The 15,799-nt window shown below is 39.9% G+C and overlaps 1 protein-coding gene across 1 annotated transcript in view; it reads left to right on the top strand.

Moving 5' to 3' along the window:
- CCDC192 (coiled-coil domain containing 192) overlaps positions 1-15,093 on the top strand; it is a 219,107-nt gene extending 204,014 nt beyond the window's left edge. The window contains 1 exon segment of the mRNA XM_086705004.1: positions 14,766-15,093. Coding sequence (XP_086561130.1) covers positions 14,766-15,052 — 287 coding nt within the window. The 3' untranslated portion in view covers positions 15,053-15,093.
- Positions 15,094-15,799: the final 706 nt, after the last annotated feature.

Here is a 15,799-nt window from a genome sequence, read left to right as displayed (position 1 = left end):
TTGCCACTTGAAGATTCACTTCAAGTGGTGTGAAGAAAAGAGCTGACTAATTAGTTCACATTAAATAATTTAAATAATAATTAAATGATATATCTTAAGCTAGAGACAAAATGAGAACTTACCCTGATGAAAATTAATGTGCCCCTAAGCTTTTATTTATCCAGGTGGTTAGAACCAGAAGACACTGGGAGGGCCACCTTGGAACGTAGCCAGAATAAATGCCCACAAGTCTTAATGGTAATCCTGCTGCCAGTTCCTAGCATTCCTATTATCTTAGCATTTTTCTGGATCAGAAATTAATAATAGATGGAAACAAAAATGAATGAGACACCCATCCTATTGCTTTCTTATTTCAAAGCCAGGAATATTCCATAAACAACTGAGAAATGCTCAGAATATTTCCCAAAGGATAAGTTGTGACTCCAGACCTGGAGGAGATGCCAATGGGACAGGGCTTACATTGGGCTTGCATGGGTACCTGATGGTAAGGGTAGGTGGGTCGATGAGGACAAAAAGTGGCCAATGTATTTCATACCCATGGCCTATCCAAGAATTGTGGTGGTATTGGTTGTAATAATGAAAACCAGATATAAACATTTATTGTGCTTTGTGTGATTTGCTGAGCAAGTTCTTAGTAAAGTGACACAGTAGGTGCTATGTAAATGTTTATTTCCTTTCTCACTTACCTTTTCTCTCTCTATCCCTCATTTCTTACAATTATGAAGGGGAGTGATATGGAAAGAGGAGACAAAGTGAAATCATAGTTATGTAAGTTATTTGACACCTCTAAAAATTATATATATTATTTTTCAAATACTAACATATAATACATTTAAAAAATATTACAAAACTTTCCAGTATCAGAATAGAAGCATTTTGCTAAGAATTTCAATAGTTGCCTAGGCATCTTTTTGTGCTTCTCTATAGTGTTTTCAGTTTAAGCCCACCCTGAAAATAACTCCTTTGCCATTAGCTTTGATAATGTTTTGAAGGCATATAAATTATGTGATGAAAGAGGTAACTAGTGGGGAAAATATCTATGAAAATTAACATTTGTACCAAATATCAAAAGATTTCCTAATAAAGAAAAGTTTGTTTGAATTCCCTCATGGGGAATTTCTCCATCACTTTTGAATTATGTTTTGTAATTTGAAGATGAAATTACATCTTGACATTTCAAAAAATAAAATCAAGCTGATAAAATTGGAACGGCATTCCATTAGGAGGAATTGAAAGAACCTCGTTCCATACACTGTCATCAAGAACAAAGATTTTTTTTTTTAATGTTTATTCATTTTTGAGAGAGAGACAGAGTGCCAAGGAGGGGGCAGAGAGAGAGAGACAGACAGACAAACAGACGGACAGAAACCAAAGCAGGCTCCAGGTCCCAAGCTGCCAGCACAGAAATACCAGCACAAAGCCCAATGCAGGGCTCAAACCCATGAACTGTGAGATCATGCTCTGAGCTGAAGGCAGATGCTTCATTGACTGAGCCACCCAGGTGCCCCAAGAACAGAGCTTTTTTATGCTTCTAATTTACCTTAGCAGAGACATCCCTGGGCATTCACCCTTCCCTGAGTCCATTTCTTACTGCTATCTTCTTACTGTGAAATGTAAACCAAAGGCAAGTTGCATAAAAGTAAAAAAACAATTAAAAAGAAGTTACACTTGTACAGGAGGGAAGATTGATAAGCAGTGCCTGTTTCTGTGAACTATTCCTCTCAAGAATGCACTTTGATATTTTCCCACCCACTTCAACTCTGCCATTGTCTCTCATGCACTTCAACTAACTACAGGACTTCTTCTCTAAAACCCACAATTTTCCTGATCTCTTCTGAGCTGAACCTTGGAGATCCCAACAACAGAAGTCCAAATTCTCAGGTGTGTCACTGTAAAGTCCATTTGTATCATCTGAAAAGTGAGTACCACCAACCGTTATTTCCTTATGGCCATCTATTATATTTCCATAAAGTGACTAACATGAAGAAATCATGGAGTTTAGGAAGGTTCTTCATAAAATAGTACTCTATGGAAATTAAGAACACAGTTTTTGAATGACAAGTACAAGCTGAAGGATGTTACAAGCGTATATTGCCTGATCTAATGGGTATGCAGACAATTAGACAAAGTTAAGAGCTATTTAGACATATGAATCAAGAGGACTTAGTGACAAGAGAGATGGAAGAGGATAAGAGTAAGGGAGAAATCCAAAATAATGCTCAGATTTCTGATTTTAGTGGAAGATGTGTGATGTTGCCATTTTACTCAGCTAGGGAATACAGAAAGGAAATTAATTTTGGAAGTTACATAATGAGTTCAATGGAGGGAGCCCCAGGTTCAGAGCTCAGGTCTCACCTCATGTTGTAAACTGGGGCGGCATTCACGCAAATAGATTGCAACCAAGGCCACAGAGAACACCCATAGAGAGTAAGAACAAAGCTTAAGACCAAGAGTTCAAGGATCTCCAAGCAGTAATTACTCTGAAGAGGAACCCACAAAATGAGACTAAAGGAGTAGCCAGAAAGTTTGGAGGAAAATAGAGTGTCCTATTACAGAAGTCAAGGGAAGAGTGTTATGGGAGGCTGTCAACAATTGCAAATGTTCAGAGGCCATTCAAGATGAACATTAAAGCAAGTCCGATGGATTCTGTAACACCAGTAGGCTCAGCAAGGCCAAAGTGAATAATGTAATGGAAAACAAAAGCTAGAGTGCACTGGGTTAACAATGAGAAAGGTATGCGGAAAGGGAGTCAGAGTATAGACAACTCTCTGACAGTAAAGGGGACAATAGTGATAGAGCAATAGATGAAAGGGCATTAAGCACTGAAAGGGTTTTATTTCCTTTTTAAGATGGTACCAAATGAGTACATTTAAGCGATAATGGCTTGGAGCCAGTAGGAAGGTTGACATTTGTAAGGAAGAGAGAATAACAATGGTATAGGATTCCAGAGGATGCAAGAAGGTCTGGAATCCAGAACTCTCTGGGTGTTTGGACACCTTCAGTTGCCCTTTGTGGACATCCAAGTCTTTGGTGACTTTACACCTAAATGAGCTTTCTGGGAATCCTATAATGGATAGATTTTTCTCATTACTCAGATACTTGTTAGTTTTCCCTTCTATATTTGCTTCCTATTACTGCTGTAACAAACTACCACAAGTTTAGTGTCTTATAACAACACAAGTTTATTATTTTATAATTCTGGAGATCACAAGTCCAAAACAGATGTTAGTAGGTTAAAATCAAGGCATCAACAGACTGTGTTCCTTACAGCAGCTCCAAGGTAGAACCTGTTTCTTTGCCTTTTCCAGCTTCTATAGGCCACTTGCATCCCTTAGCATGTGGTTCCTTTCTCTGTCTTCAAAGCCAGCAGTAACATCTTCAGGAATTTCTTTGTCTCTGACTTTCTACCTCCTTCCTCTAAGGAACTTTGTGATTATGTAAGATCCTCCCAGATAATCTAGAATAATCTTCCCATCTCAAAATCTTTGACTTATACACATCTGTAAAGTCCCTTTTGTCATGTAAGATAGCATATTCACAGTTTGGGGGACATCTTTGGGGTCACTTATTCTGTATAACTTTGTGGCCATCTTTGTTGGGGGGAGGGCACTATTCTGACTACCATACCTCCCTATTTCTAAAGTACTCTGACAAGCTTGCTGAGAATTATGGATGGAGCCCTCAGAGCTTCCTCTGGTTGATGCTTTACATAATTAAAAATCTCAGTAATTAAACTGATCAATGTCATTCTCTAATGAAGGAACATTCACCGCTTGGAGAACTATTCTGCATGATGTAAAGATTCAACCTGGCCAGTACCAGCAGCAGGTGATTTTATCATTTTTAGTGTTCCAGGGTGAAATAAATCAACAATTTAAATCAATCCTGTGTGATCCTTCAACTGGTATTTTTTAAGGGGGAAAAAAAACTATCCTGACATTTGTTAAAAAAAATAAGGAAGACTTTATTGAGGACTACTGAAATCAGTGTTGAGAATAGCACAATAGGAGGAGAGAGGATGCTGAATATGACAAGCACAAGTTGGGATTTATAGTGGAGGGGTGGCATGGTGTTGAGAGGACATGAATGTGAGGGAAGGCAGGCCAAGGCGACCAGATGTCACCTGGGCTGTGGTGAAGGATGAGGAATTTGATCAGATATGGAGGATGATCAGACACAAAGGGTGGGGATTCTCGATAAAGTGATTTAGCAGAATTCTCTCCGCCACCGGCTCTTGAAGACAAGGTTTAAGGATGAGGAATAGTAGAGAAAAGGGATCAGAAGAACCTAAACAAAGTTTGGTCAATAGAGTCTTTGTCACTATAGTATTTTTTGCAATTTATTACCTCTTAAGCATACATTTCTTACCTTCATCCAACAAGGGCTGAGTCTAGGAGGCTGGTAAAATTCAGTGATACAATTATGATCATTCCAGGGCTAATAAAAAGGAAGAAAATGAGGGCCACAATAAAACTTAAGGAAGAGAAGAAGCCATTGTGTTATGAGGTCTAGCTGCCATGTTACTCAAAATTTTACAGAAAAATGACTGCATCCAAGTGTCCTTTTGTGAGGGACATTTAATGGCACCGTCAACTCTATCAAAATGACTTACACCTCCTGTCCACAAAACCCATTCTTCTGCAGAGTTTATACAAGCAAAATCCTGATCTGCAGAAATGAAGAATTATTTATCCTATCTTTTTCCATAAAAAATCACCAATTTTTATTGTCATTTTCCAAGAATAATACTGCCAATACTATCCTTACTATGTCACCATATAATTTCCAAAACCATGCAATACCAGAAACTATAACAAAGAACTATTTGAAAATCAATGTAAACTACTAAATTGGCATTCTTCATTCTATAGAATTAGCCTCATATAACCTCTGCGCATCAAGAAGAAAAGTAGGGAAGAGTCTCACTGTTAGACCCTAGTTCAACAATGTAGTCCAAATGATATATAATCATCTTTACGCTGATTCCTCCAATTAACTTCGAGTCCATACTGATTATCCTGCAGATAAGCATAGAAATAGTCCTTCAAATATTATCTCTTCTTTTTCTTCTTTTCTCATACTCTCCTACATATCTCCCTCCTGTGAATTTCCTTTTCTCCTACCAGGATCCATTTTCACTTTTGGGCCTCTAGCCAGGCTGTCGGTCATTGTGCTTAACCCACTATCCTCTTCAAAGTAGGCAGATTTATAGGAAGGAACTTCAGATCCTACTTGTAGGAAAAGGTAAAAGAGGTTCCAAAAAAAACCTTCCTTCTGCTTAGATTGACTACCTGTTGGCATAACTCACATGCATTGTGATGCTGACAGTGTTTCTGTTGTTTCCCCAATCGTGTTGAAGAACTCCTTCTTGTAGAATAATCTGGTATGATCTGAGACCCTGAAGAGGGTGGGAAGGCAACCTGCCCTGAAAGGCAGCAATGGACTAAGTTGTCCTACATTGTCCTACCTTTAACCGGATATAACAATTTACCCTAGTGGTATAGACGGAAAGTGAGACACAGAGCGGCACTATGCCTACCATCCAACATCTGGCCACTGGGTGTTTCCCCCATCTCCCATCACGTAGCAGCCTATGTTCATTTTGTGGCATCATCTTTGAGATGTCCTCACTTGCTTTTCCACACCAACAAGTTCCTCCCACCTCCCAAGCTAGTACCTTCATATCTCTCTCTCTAAGTCTTCTTGGGCATTATCAATTGACTCCATCAAGTTCCAGGAAGAAAATCCTGGATTCAGATCTACAGAAGGGGATTTCGCTTGCCCCCTCTGTGGTGGTTGCAAATGTTAAACTCTTATGAAAGTTTGTGACCCACTTTACTTGCCCCCAAGGGAAGATCTCTCAAGCAGAGAAATCTCCTAAGAGAGACTTTTCCTTTCCAGGTCAATTTTTGAAGAAATGCATCCATCTATCCACTGAGAAACAAAACAAAAGCAAAAACAAATACAAACAAACTTCCAAACATTCATCATTTTCTCTGGATTCTGGAGATGACTCAGCCAAGTGAGAACTGGCAAGATGTTGCTGAGATTTAAGCAAATTGTGGGGGGAGGGAGGGGAGGACCACGGATACAGCTAGTCAGCTGGTAACATTCACAGGCAAAGCCTTGTCAGGTAACAAGGGAGAGGCAGTGAGAGTATAATAGATGTGATTGCTCTTCTGTTGTGTGGACTGCAACCTTGTCAAGAAGAGGCATGCCTGGGAGATTTCCGACTTACCTTTTAGGATTTAGCCAAAAATTTAGTTTGCCATGCCTATTACAGGTCAGCAGAAATTCAACTGTCAAAACCTGGCCGATCATCAGAATCACCTAGGGCGCCCTGTAAAGCCACAGATTCCCAGACACCCTCCTAGATTCGCTCAAGCAGAATTTCAGCAGTGAGACTTTGGCTTCTGTGTATTGATGCAAGTCCCTAGGTGCCAGCATGGAGAACCATTTTTATAGCTCATAGAAGCTAAGTCACAGATCTGGAAGAGATCTATTCTAACTTTTCCAACTTTCTATTTAAACAAAAACTTAAATTCATAGATGTTAAGTGCAATGTTGTCCAATCACAAAAGTTTATTATCTGGGGAAAATGCAGTTGTGAAAAGCTTTGTGCGAAGAAAATAGGTACCTGGGGAGGAAATCTAGGAACCATCCTAGTGATGCACCAGTGGAAACATTTGGACTGGCCATTCCTACAATGGTTTTGCATCATATATACACTTAAATTTCATTCATTTATTCACTTAACAAATGACCTAACACATGTGCCAGGCACTGCTTTAGGTACAGAAATTACAGTAGTAAACAAAGCAGTCAAAGAATTCTGCCTTCATGGAGCTCTTGTTCTAGTGAGGTAGGGAGATACTACCAAGAAGATAAAAATGAAACAGATATAGCATGTCAGAAAAAAACAAAGCAGGGAACAGGGATTTGACTTGTCCAGTAGTGGGGGCTGGGTTGAAATTAGGCTTTATTGGGTGAAGTTGACTTTGGAGAAGAGAGACTGGAAGGAATTGAGGAAGCTAGTCATGTATGCATCAAAGGTACAATTATCCAGACTGAGGAAATAGCAAATATAAAGACCCTGGGTAGAAACATGCCTGGTCTATTAGGAACGATGAAAGGAAGGATAGATGTGCCAGTGAGGCAAAAGAGGACCAGATTATATAGTGTATAAGCAGGTGGGTTTTGAGTCTATATGAGATGAAAAATCATTGGAAGATTTTAGACAAAAGACTATTAAGACCCAACCTGTATTTCAATGAGACCTCTCTGAGCAGAGAAGAAACCAAATTGAAAGGGCAAGTATCAGAGACAGTCTGACCAGACATAAAGCTATTGCAATACTTAAACTGTAGTACATGGTGCTGGGAAAGAGAGAATTAACCATTTCAGTAAACACTAAGATGGGCAGGGGTGCCTGGGTGGCTCAGTTGGTTAAGCGTCTGACTCTTGATTTAGGCTCAGATCATGATCTCATGTATAAATAAAAACACTGAAGAGAGGAAACTTCAAGTAGTAAGACTAACCTGGTTTATTTTTTATTTATTTTAGAGAGAGAGAGAAAGCGTGCAAGCAGGGGAGAGGGACAGAGGGGAGAGCTAGAATCCCAAGAAGTCTTCACTCTGATGCAGGGCTTGTTCCCAGGACCCTGGGATCATGACCTGAAATCAAGAGTTGGATGCTTAACTGACTGGGCCACCCAGGTGCCCCAAGACTAATCTGATTTTGAAGACATAAAATCATGTGCTATAAGAATGCAAAAAAAAAAAAAAAAAGGTGGTGGGAATCCTTTATTTTAGAGACTTACTATTCTCAGATGATAACTGTGAACATCTACAGAAGGACAGAAAACTATGAAGGTTATTGTTGAAGTTTTGTTTATTATTCAAGTAATGATAGAAATATATTTACAAGGATGAGCCAATTTTCAAGTCCAAGTATGGCAATAGATGAAACTGGACTCCCGTGTGGTTACTGAGAAATATATACAGCTTCCAAAACCACATGAAGGTGAGTCAGAGTGATGGGCATTCGTACAGAGGAGGAAGCTGACATAGTCTTTTAGGCCAAACAGTAATCCTGGGTGGCTCTGATGAAATAAGGTATTTAATCACCTCACTGGGAAGAGTCTCTCTTATTGAGTAAATACTTGGCAGCTTTGGTCATTAGCTTGAAAAGCAGAGAGAAAAGTAAACGTTCACGTGGTAGTATCCAGCGGAGATGTTTGTTTAGGCTAAATCCTGAATGTCCTTTTGGGCCTAACTCCTAGCCGCCTCTCCCCTACCCAGCCGTGGAATGGTGATTACAGGAGTCAACAACACATCTGACTCATTCTCTATGTGCAGGGTCCCAGAGACTAATTACAGGTGAATTAATGTTTAAAATGACCATGGGTACCCGACCAGGGAGAAGTGTGCTTCCCATTGTTCGAGGCATGTGAAGCAGAAACCAGATCAGGGGTGCCTAGGTGGTTCAGTCAGTTGAGCGTCTGACTCTTGATTTTGGATTAGGTAATGGTCTCACGGTTTGTGAGATCGAACCCTACATCAGACTCTGTGCTAACAGCACCAAGACTGCTTGGGATTCTCTCTCACTCTCTTTCTCTGTCTCAAAATAAAGAAAGGAAAAAGAAAAAAGAAACTACATCAGTGGTTCTTAGCATTTCTGTGTTCATTGAATGCTTTTGGGCGATGGCATTAGCAAAGGGATCGAAAGGCGAACATCCCTTTTTAGATACAAGTATTTAGAAAATCTAAAAACAGCCTCCCAGACATTCACTGGGTCAACCTTCAGTAATTTATCACTGTTGACATGAGACTATTAACTTCCCAGATGCACGAAGCCACGTTTTCACATGATGGAGGTCTTCCATCCTAGCGTTACACCCCATGTCCTTTCTCTAATTAATGAGCTGTATCCTGTCCTTCTCCAGTCTGTCCATTACAGCTTTCTACCCACCAGATATTTCTCTACCAACGTGCAGCTGCACTGAAGGTAAAATGCAAACTTTGCTCATTGATTACAAGTGGCAGCTGACTTACAAAGAGCTTGAGGGACCCCAATGCCTGAGAGCCACTCCCTTAGAAAAGCATAAATTAGGGATACTGCAGATATAATTCCTATACAGGTGAGATCGGATGGACCCAAAATACACATTCTAAGAGAATTCTAAGTTTCTAAGCTACTCAAACTACAGAATTAATACCTTTGCTGTTATCTATTTAGTTATTAGCATTTAAAAAAATTTTTTTAATGTTTATTTATTTTTGAGAGCAAAGAGACAGAGTGTGAGCCGAAGAGGGGCAGAGAGAGAGAGGGAAACCCAGAATCCCAAGCAGGCTCCAGGCTCCGAGCTGTCATGTCAGCACAGATCCTGACGTGGGGCTCGAACCCATGAACAGTGAGATCATGACCTGAGCCAAAGTCAGATGCTTAACTGACTGAGCCAACCAGGCGCCCCTAGTTATTAGTATTTTTGACATAACTTGTCATGTCGCACTTTGCTAAGAGCATGAAAATTTTAAGGGTATTAAAAAGGAGAAGTTGGAAATAGCCAAATGCAAATGTCATATTTTCTTCTGGGCCTTTTGTCTTTTCAAGGCTACGTGGAAAAGTGAACATATATATGTGGAATTTAAGAAACAAAACAGATCCACACAGGGGAAAGAATGGAAAAATAAGATAACAACACAGAGGGAGGCAAACCATTACAGACTCTTAAGTACAGAGAACAAACTGAGGGTTGCTGGAGGGGAGGTAGGTGGGGGGATGGGCTAAATGGGTGATGGGCATGAAGGAGGGCACTTGTTGGGATGAGCACTGGGTGTCACACGTAAGTGATGACTCAGTAAATTCTACTCCTGAAACCATTACTCCACTCTATCTTAACTAGCTTGGATTTATATCAAATTTTAAGAAAAAAAGAAAAAATAGTGAGCACAGTCTGCCCCAGCTCTGGAAAGAAGAATGCTCCTGTTGTCGGTCTTCTTTCTGAACCTTTTTAAGCATGCACAACTGTCACCATCTTTTCTCTGGCCTCTTCTTTGCCACGACCCTAAGCCATCATCCTCATTCACACTTATTGTAAGTTGAAGCAGAAAACAGGAAATCATGAAAAATGTCATGTGCTGGTAAAAACCTCTACAACTATAGCAGTTATGATTTCATACCCTGACTGTGGCTAATCAGGTTTGCTCCCTCCCGTTGGCAGAAGAATTTCTCTTTGCTCTCTGTCTCATGGAGCCCTTGGGTATGGGGATAAACCTTTGATTATCTGGTCAGGTGACAGAACCTTCCATGCTTCAGGCAGACCCAACCTTGGCAAGACTATCTGATCTGCTAGTGAAAATCTAGGAAAGACCACCAGTGTTCGAGATGTGGGGACGTGTAGAGCTGTGGGGAGCTTTCAGATAAGGGAGACTGGACTCCAGGAGAACAGAGCAGGTCAGATCATGCAAAGGTTAGTGGTGGACTCTGGACAAATCACTGGGTGGCCTTGGGCTATTTCCACTACAAATAGGATGTGAGACTCCTGGAGTCCCCCACTTTACTGAAGAGGTTTTAAACACTTTTGTGATTTGTAATGTGTTTAGAAATGGAACAAAAATATTTTTATTCTATGTGTGAAGAGGTCATTAAATGATAAAATACTGAATGGTAAAATACAGCTGTATGAGAAATTCCCTTCTTGGTATATATACTTACCCCCCATCCCAGTTTTACTGAGATATAATTGACATAGAACATTGTGTAGTTTAAAATGTACCATGTGTTCACTGGATACATGTGTATTTTGCAAAATGACTGCCACCATAGTGTTAGCTAAGGACACCAACCCATCACATAATTACCATTTCCATTGTGTGGAGTGAATATTTGAGATCTATTCTCCCAGCAGCTTTCAAGTATGCCATACTGTATTATTAATTATAATCATTACACAACACAATAGATACTCAGAAGCTTCTAACTAGAAATTTGCACACTTTAACCAACACCTCTCCATTTCCTCCACTCCCCATCCTGTTAGTAACCCCCACTCAACTTTTTTCTATGAGTTCAGCTCTTATGTACATTATTCTTGGTAAAATATGTCAGATAGAGAAAGACAAATACTACATGATATCACTTAAATGTGGAATCTAAAGGAGCTGGTGTATATATGTACTTTGGCTTATCTCCTTATCAGCATTTTCACATAATGCATGAAAACAATACAGAGGGAATCAAAGCCCTCAGGTTCTCTCTCTTTTTTAGATTGTCTTTTCTCTGTGCTACAGTATGAATTGTATCCCCAACAAAATTCATATGTCGAAGCCCTAACCTCAATGTAATAGGATTTGGAGATATGGTGCCTTTGGGAGTAAATAGGTTTCAATGAGGTCATAAGGGTGGGGTCATGAGATTAGTGCCTTTAAAAGAAAACATCAGAGTGCTTGTGGTCTCTCTCAGTACCAAGTGAGAACACAGTGGGAAGGTGGCTCTCTGTAAACCAGGCAGAGTTCTCACCAGAACCCAACAATGCTGGCACCCTGATCTCAAACCATCAGCCTCCAGAACTGTGAGAAAATAAATCTCTGTCATTTAAGCCACCAAGTTAATGGTGTGGTTCTGCGTTATGGCAGCCTAGGCTGACCAAGACACCCTGCTTCTCTTTCTACCTTCTGTCTACACTATTCTCTCCTGGGAGGGCAGAGACAGAGGATATAGACTTAGTAACAGTGATGGCCTATGTAATGGCATCCTGTTGCATTTTTACCCCTTTATCACTGAAATTAGATGAACACATTATTCCACCTATATTGCATTATTAAAAAACAAAACAAGACAGGCACTTTTGACCAGTTTGCCTTTTGTAATGGCACTAAACTCCTTTATTATGCAAATTGGTGGAAAATAACTCTTCTGGAAAACAGAGGAACAACTAGAGCAAGAAATGATTGAAGAAGAGGTCAAAGAGAAAGGGGACAGGCACATATATCAGGGAGGGAGGCTCCTGATTACCTTCTCCATCCCTGAGCCTCACCAATGCCCAGCCTTCCCTATACTGCCCACTGTTCCTTTCCTTCCTGTCTTCTCACTGTCTATTACTTCCACTTCCTGTCTTTTCTTTCCTCTTCTGTAGGAACTCACATCAACCCCTAAAAACGTATTCTCCCAGCCCAGATTTCCATGCATCCACCTTCAATGGTAACAGAGAAATGATCTGTATGCTAATGGTTGAAAGCCTCAACAGCCCTCACTCCCAAATAACAACTGTACATGTTAAACAGGACCATCTACGAGGAACCCATCTATGTGGGTTTTATAAAGTGTTCCTCCAAAAGAAACTCTAGCCCAACACTAATCAACAGAAATATGAGAGCCACAAATGCCTGCCACATTTGATACTGGTATTTTAAATTCTCTAGTAGTCACATTTTTTAAAAAGTAAAAATAAATGAGCGAATATTGTTTTAAAATATATTTTATTAGGGCACCTGCATAGCTCTGTCAGTTAAACATGTGACTCTTGATTTCAGGTGAGGTCATGATCCCAGGGTCATGGGATTGAGCTCCACATCAGGCTTCACATACTTAAGATTCTCTCTCTCTCTCTCTCTCTCTCTTTCCCCCGTCTCTCGGCTCCTCTCCCCCACTTGTGCTCTTTCTCTCTCTGAAAAATAAGATAAAATTTATTTAACACAATATATCCCCAAAATATTATTGCTTTAATATATAGCCAATTTTTAAAATATAATGGGATATTTCACATTTCTTTCAAATTAAGTCTTCGAAATCAAATGTGCATTTTATTTTTTGTCATGTTTATTTTGTTTTTGAGAGAGAGAGAGACAGAGTGTGAGAGGGGATGGCAGAGAGAGAGAGGGAGACACAGAATCTGAATCATGATCCAGGCTCCAAGCCGTCAGCACAGAGCCCAATGTGGGGCTTGACCTATGAGTCATGAGGTCATAACCTGAGCCAAAGTCAGATGCTTAACTGACTGAGCCACCCAGGATCCCTTCAAATGTGTATTTTATACTTCCAGTACATCTCATTTCATATAGCCACATTTAATTGCTTAATGCCACATGTGGCTAGTGACTACTGTATCGGACAGCATAGCTCTGGTCAGATGAAACGAAAGGTGAGGCCCTGGTGTAACGGCAGATGATGAAGGCCTCCTGCCAAATGGACTAACTCTCCTGGGCCTAAAAGCACAAGCCTATTGCAGAGGCAACAAACTAAATGCTCCTTTGAGACATGGAGATGTTTTTCATTGCTTTTAGAGAAAGGTACATCAACTACCATCTCCGTCAATATTATGGTAAAAGTTCAAATATTAAGAACAAAAACATCTCCATGGAATCTTGAAATGTAGTATATTGCTAATAACAATTTCTAAGAGCAGAAAACATCTCATCTTTCCTCTTATCACTTTTGTGAGGCCAAAACTATCCTGCCCACTGTGTAATTCCATGCTCAAGCTTTTGTCTCATGATCATTTGGGAAAATTACAAAAAAAAAAAACCCTGCAAATTAGTTTTATTTGCTGAGAAGGGGGTGATTCCCCACCTACATGGAAAATCACAGCACAGGTGCCCTATCTTTAGCAGGTGTATAGGTATACAATAGTAGCAGGTATTTGTATCCTGGACTGGCAGTAATGTTGCCTTCGGGTGCAGCTGTAGGGTTGGTTTACACTGAGGAGTGAGTAAATGCTGAACCTTTAATTATACTGATTAACTGTCAATACCATTAATTCATACACCATTAGTTCGAGTATTCCTACAGTGATACCCAAGTCGTTGACATCCCTTTTATAGTTGATGTCTTCCCTCTATATAACTCAGAGAAATGATTTTATGGTGGAAATCTCACTCTCTGGGTGAGAGTGGTAAGGAGGGTGGTCTTGCTTAAGTCTAATAGGATTTACCTGCTTCTTTGAGCAGGTAAATTTTGTGATGGTCTACCAGAATTTTTTTTAAGGATTCCCTGCTATCAGCCACTAATATTTTATCTCTTTGTTGAAGCCTCTCTCTCTCCTTATTCAGGCTTTTATCCTTATCTGAAGGGTCAGAAATTATAAAGCATAGACTTTTATATACAGGGGATATTTGAGATTTTATGAAAGAAATGCTATTAACCCTTCAGACCTAAAGACAAAGAGAAAGAAAGAAAAAGAGAGAGAGAGAGAGAGAAGAGAGAGAGAGAGAATGAATCTCTATGGAAGATATTCAGCTAAAAATCTTCCTAGATCCCCTCAAATTATACCTCTGCCAACTTTAAAGCTGACTTGGGTTAAGTAACATGTCTTTTTTCATCACTTCCCCCAGAAGGGGCAATGACAACTTTTTTTTTCCTATTTGAGTTAAAATTCAATTTAAAGTCCATTTCTACTTGATTGTCACTCTTGTGAGATTCTTAGGCAAAAGGATACCATGAAACTTGGGATGCTGTTGTTTACAGATTTGATTTTCAAGGACGCTTCATTCCCATGGTTAATTAAAAGTTAAATGTGTACAAAAAAGAGTTGGCAAAGACTGATTCTCCTCCCTCTCTAGAGGTTTCCAAGTTCTTTTTTCATGAGCACCCAGAATCTTTTCCCTCACCGGACCCGGATTCCATTCTCGGTCTATCTGACCAGATGACGCAACATCTGTGTTCCCTTTTAAGAACGTGAGAAATAAAGCTTTTCCATCTTCCCTGTCTTTGAGTTCTGGGAAATCCAATTAAAACTGCTCAGATTTTGTTTTTCTTGTTTGCTTTAGAAGACAACCCTCGGGAAGAGTCCTGTGGCGGTCTCCCGCCTGTGGAAGAAGGTGATCAAAAAATTAACCTGATTATGGAGTTGTCGATGCAGGTTTCCCTTCAGACTGAAAAGATCACCCAGCTGGAAGAAGTTTTAGAGGAGAAGGAAAGGAAGATTCAGCAGCTGGAAGCTGAGCAGGGATCCCATCCTTTCCAAGGAGTTGAGGAGTCTCCAGAATGTTTACAAGAAGCCCCAATTTTCTTTAACAATAATGTCACCCCTGTGGTCTCTCATGAGGATATGTAAGGATTCCCAATAAGAAAATAATAAATGTTTATTAAGGGTCACGTGTGTGAAGTCCAGAACCCAGCTAGTCTCGTCATTGTCGAACTCAACTTCAAGGTGATGGGTTTGAATGTATCCTATAATGTGCCTATTGGAAAACAAAGGGGACTTTTCAGAACCAATGCCTGAATGTTTCCCCTTCAGACATTAGCAGTCAGGTAACCCACATAGTTGTGGAATACTACATTTTTAGACATCCCAGATAACTGTAGGAGAGAGAGAAAAACACACAAGTAGACAGATGGCTAAAGAACATAGTTATCATTTTCTTACCAGAGGTTTGTCACACTGCAAGATACCACCAATCCTGAATCTGTAAGTGGTTCATCGTGAACAGAAAACTGTCATGGAAGGCAAGCTTCCAACTGGGAAACTGGGGAATGTTAGGGTAATGAAGAGTGGAATCATTGCCAAGAGAGTAAACAGCCATGAGGTCTGTTTTTTCATGTCCTCTAGAATATATTTCTTCATGGCATGTAATTTATTAACATTTAGCAAGAGTATAAATGACATAAAATCAAAGCAATAAAAATAAATAAAGAATGGATGAATCAGTACTGTGGTCCTTTGGGAAAATTGTCCTGGGACATCTCCTTGGGAAAAGAGACAACACTGATTTTTTCTGTTGGATCAAAACTAAGACCAAAGCAAAATATACTGTTCTGTTATTATCATAACAAGGAGGTGTGGACAGTACAAAATCATGTC

This window comes from Puma concolor, chromosome A1 (assembly GCF_028749965.1).
Source record: "Puma concolor isolate L17-30 chromosome A1, mPumCon1.1.hap2, whole genome shotgun sequence".
Classification (NCBI taxonomy): Eukaryota; Metazoa; Chordata; class Mammalia; order Carnivora; family Felidae; genus Puma; species Puma concolor.
This window is presented reverse-complemented; position numbering and strand designations above follow the sequence as displayed.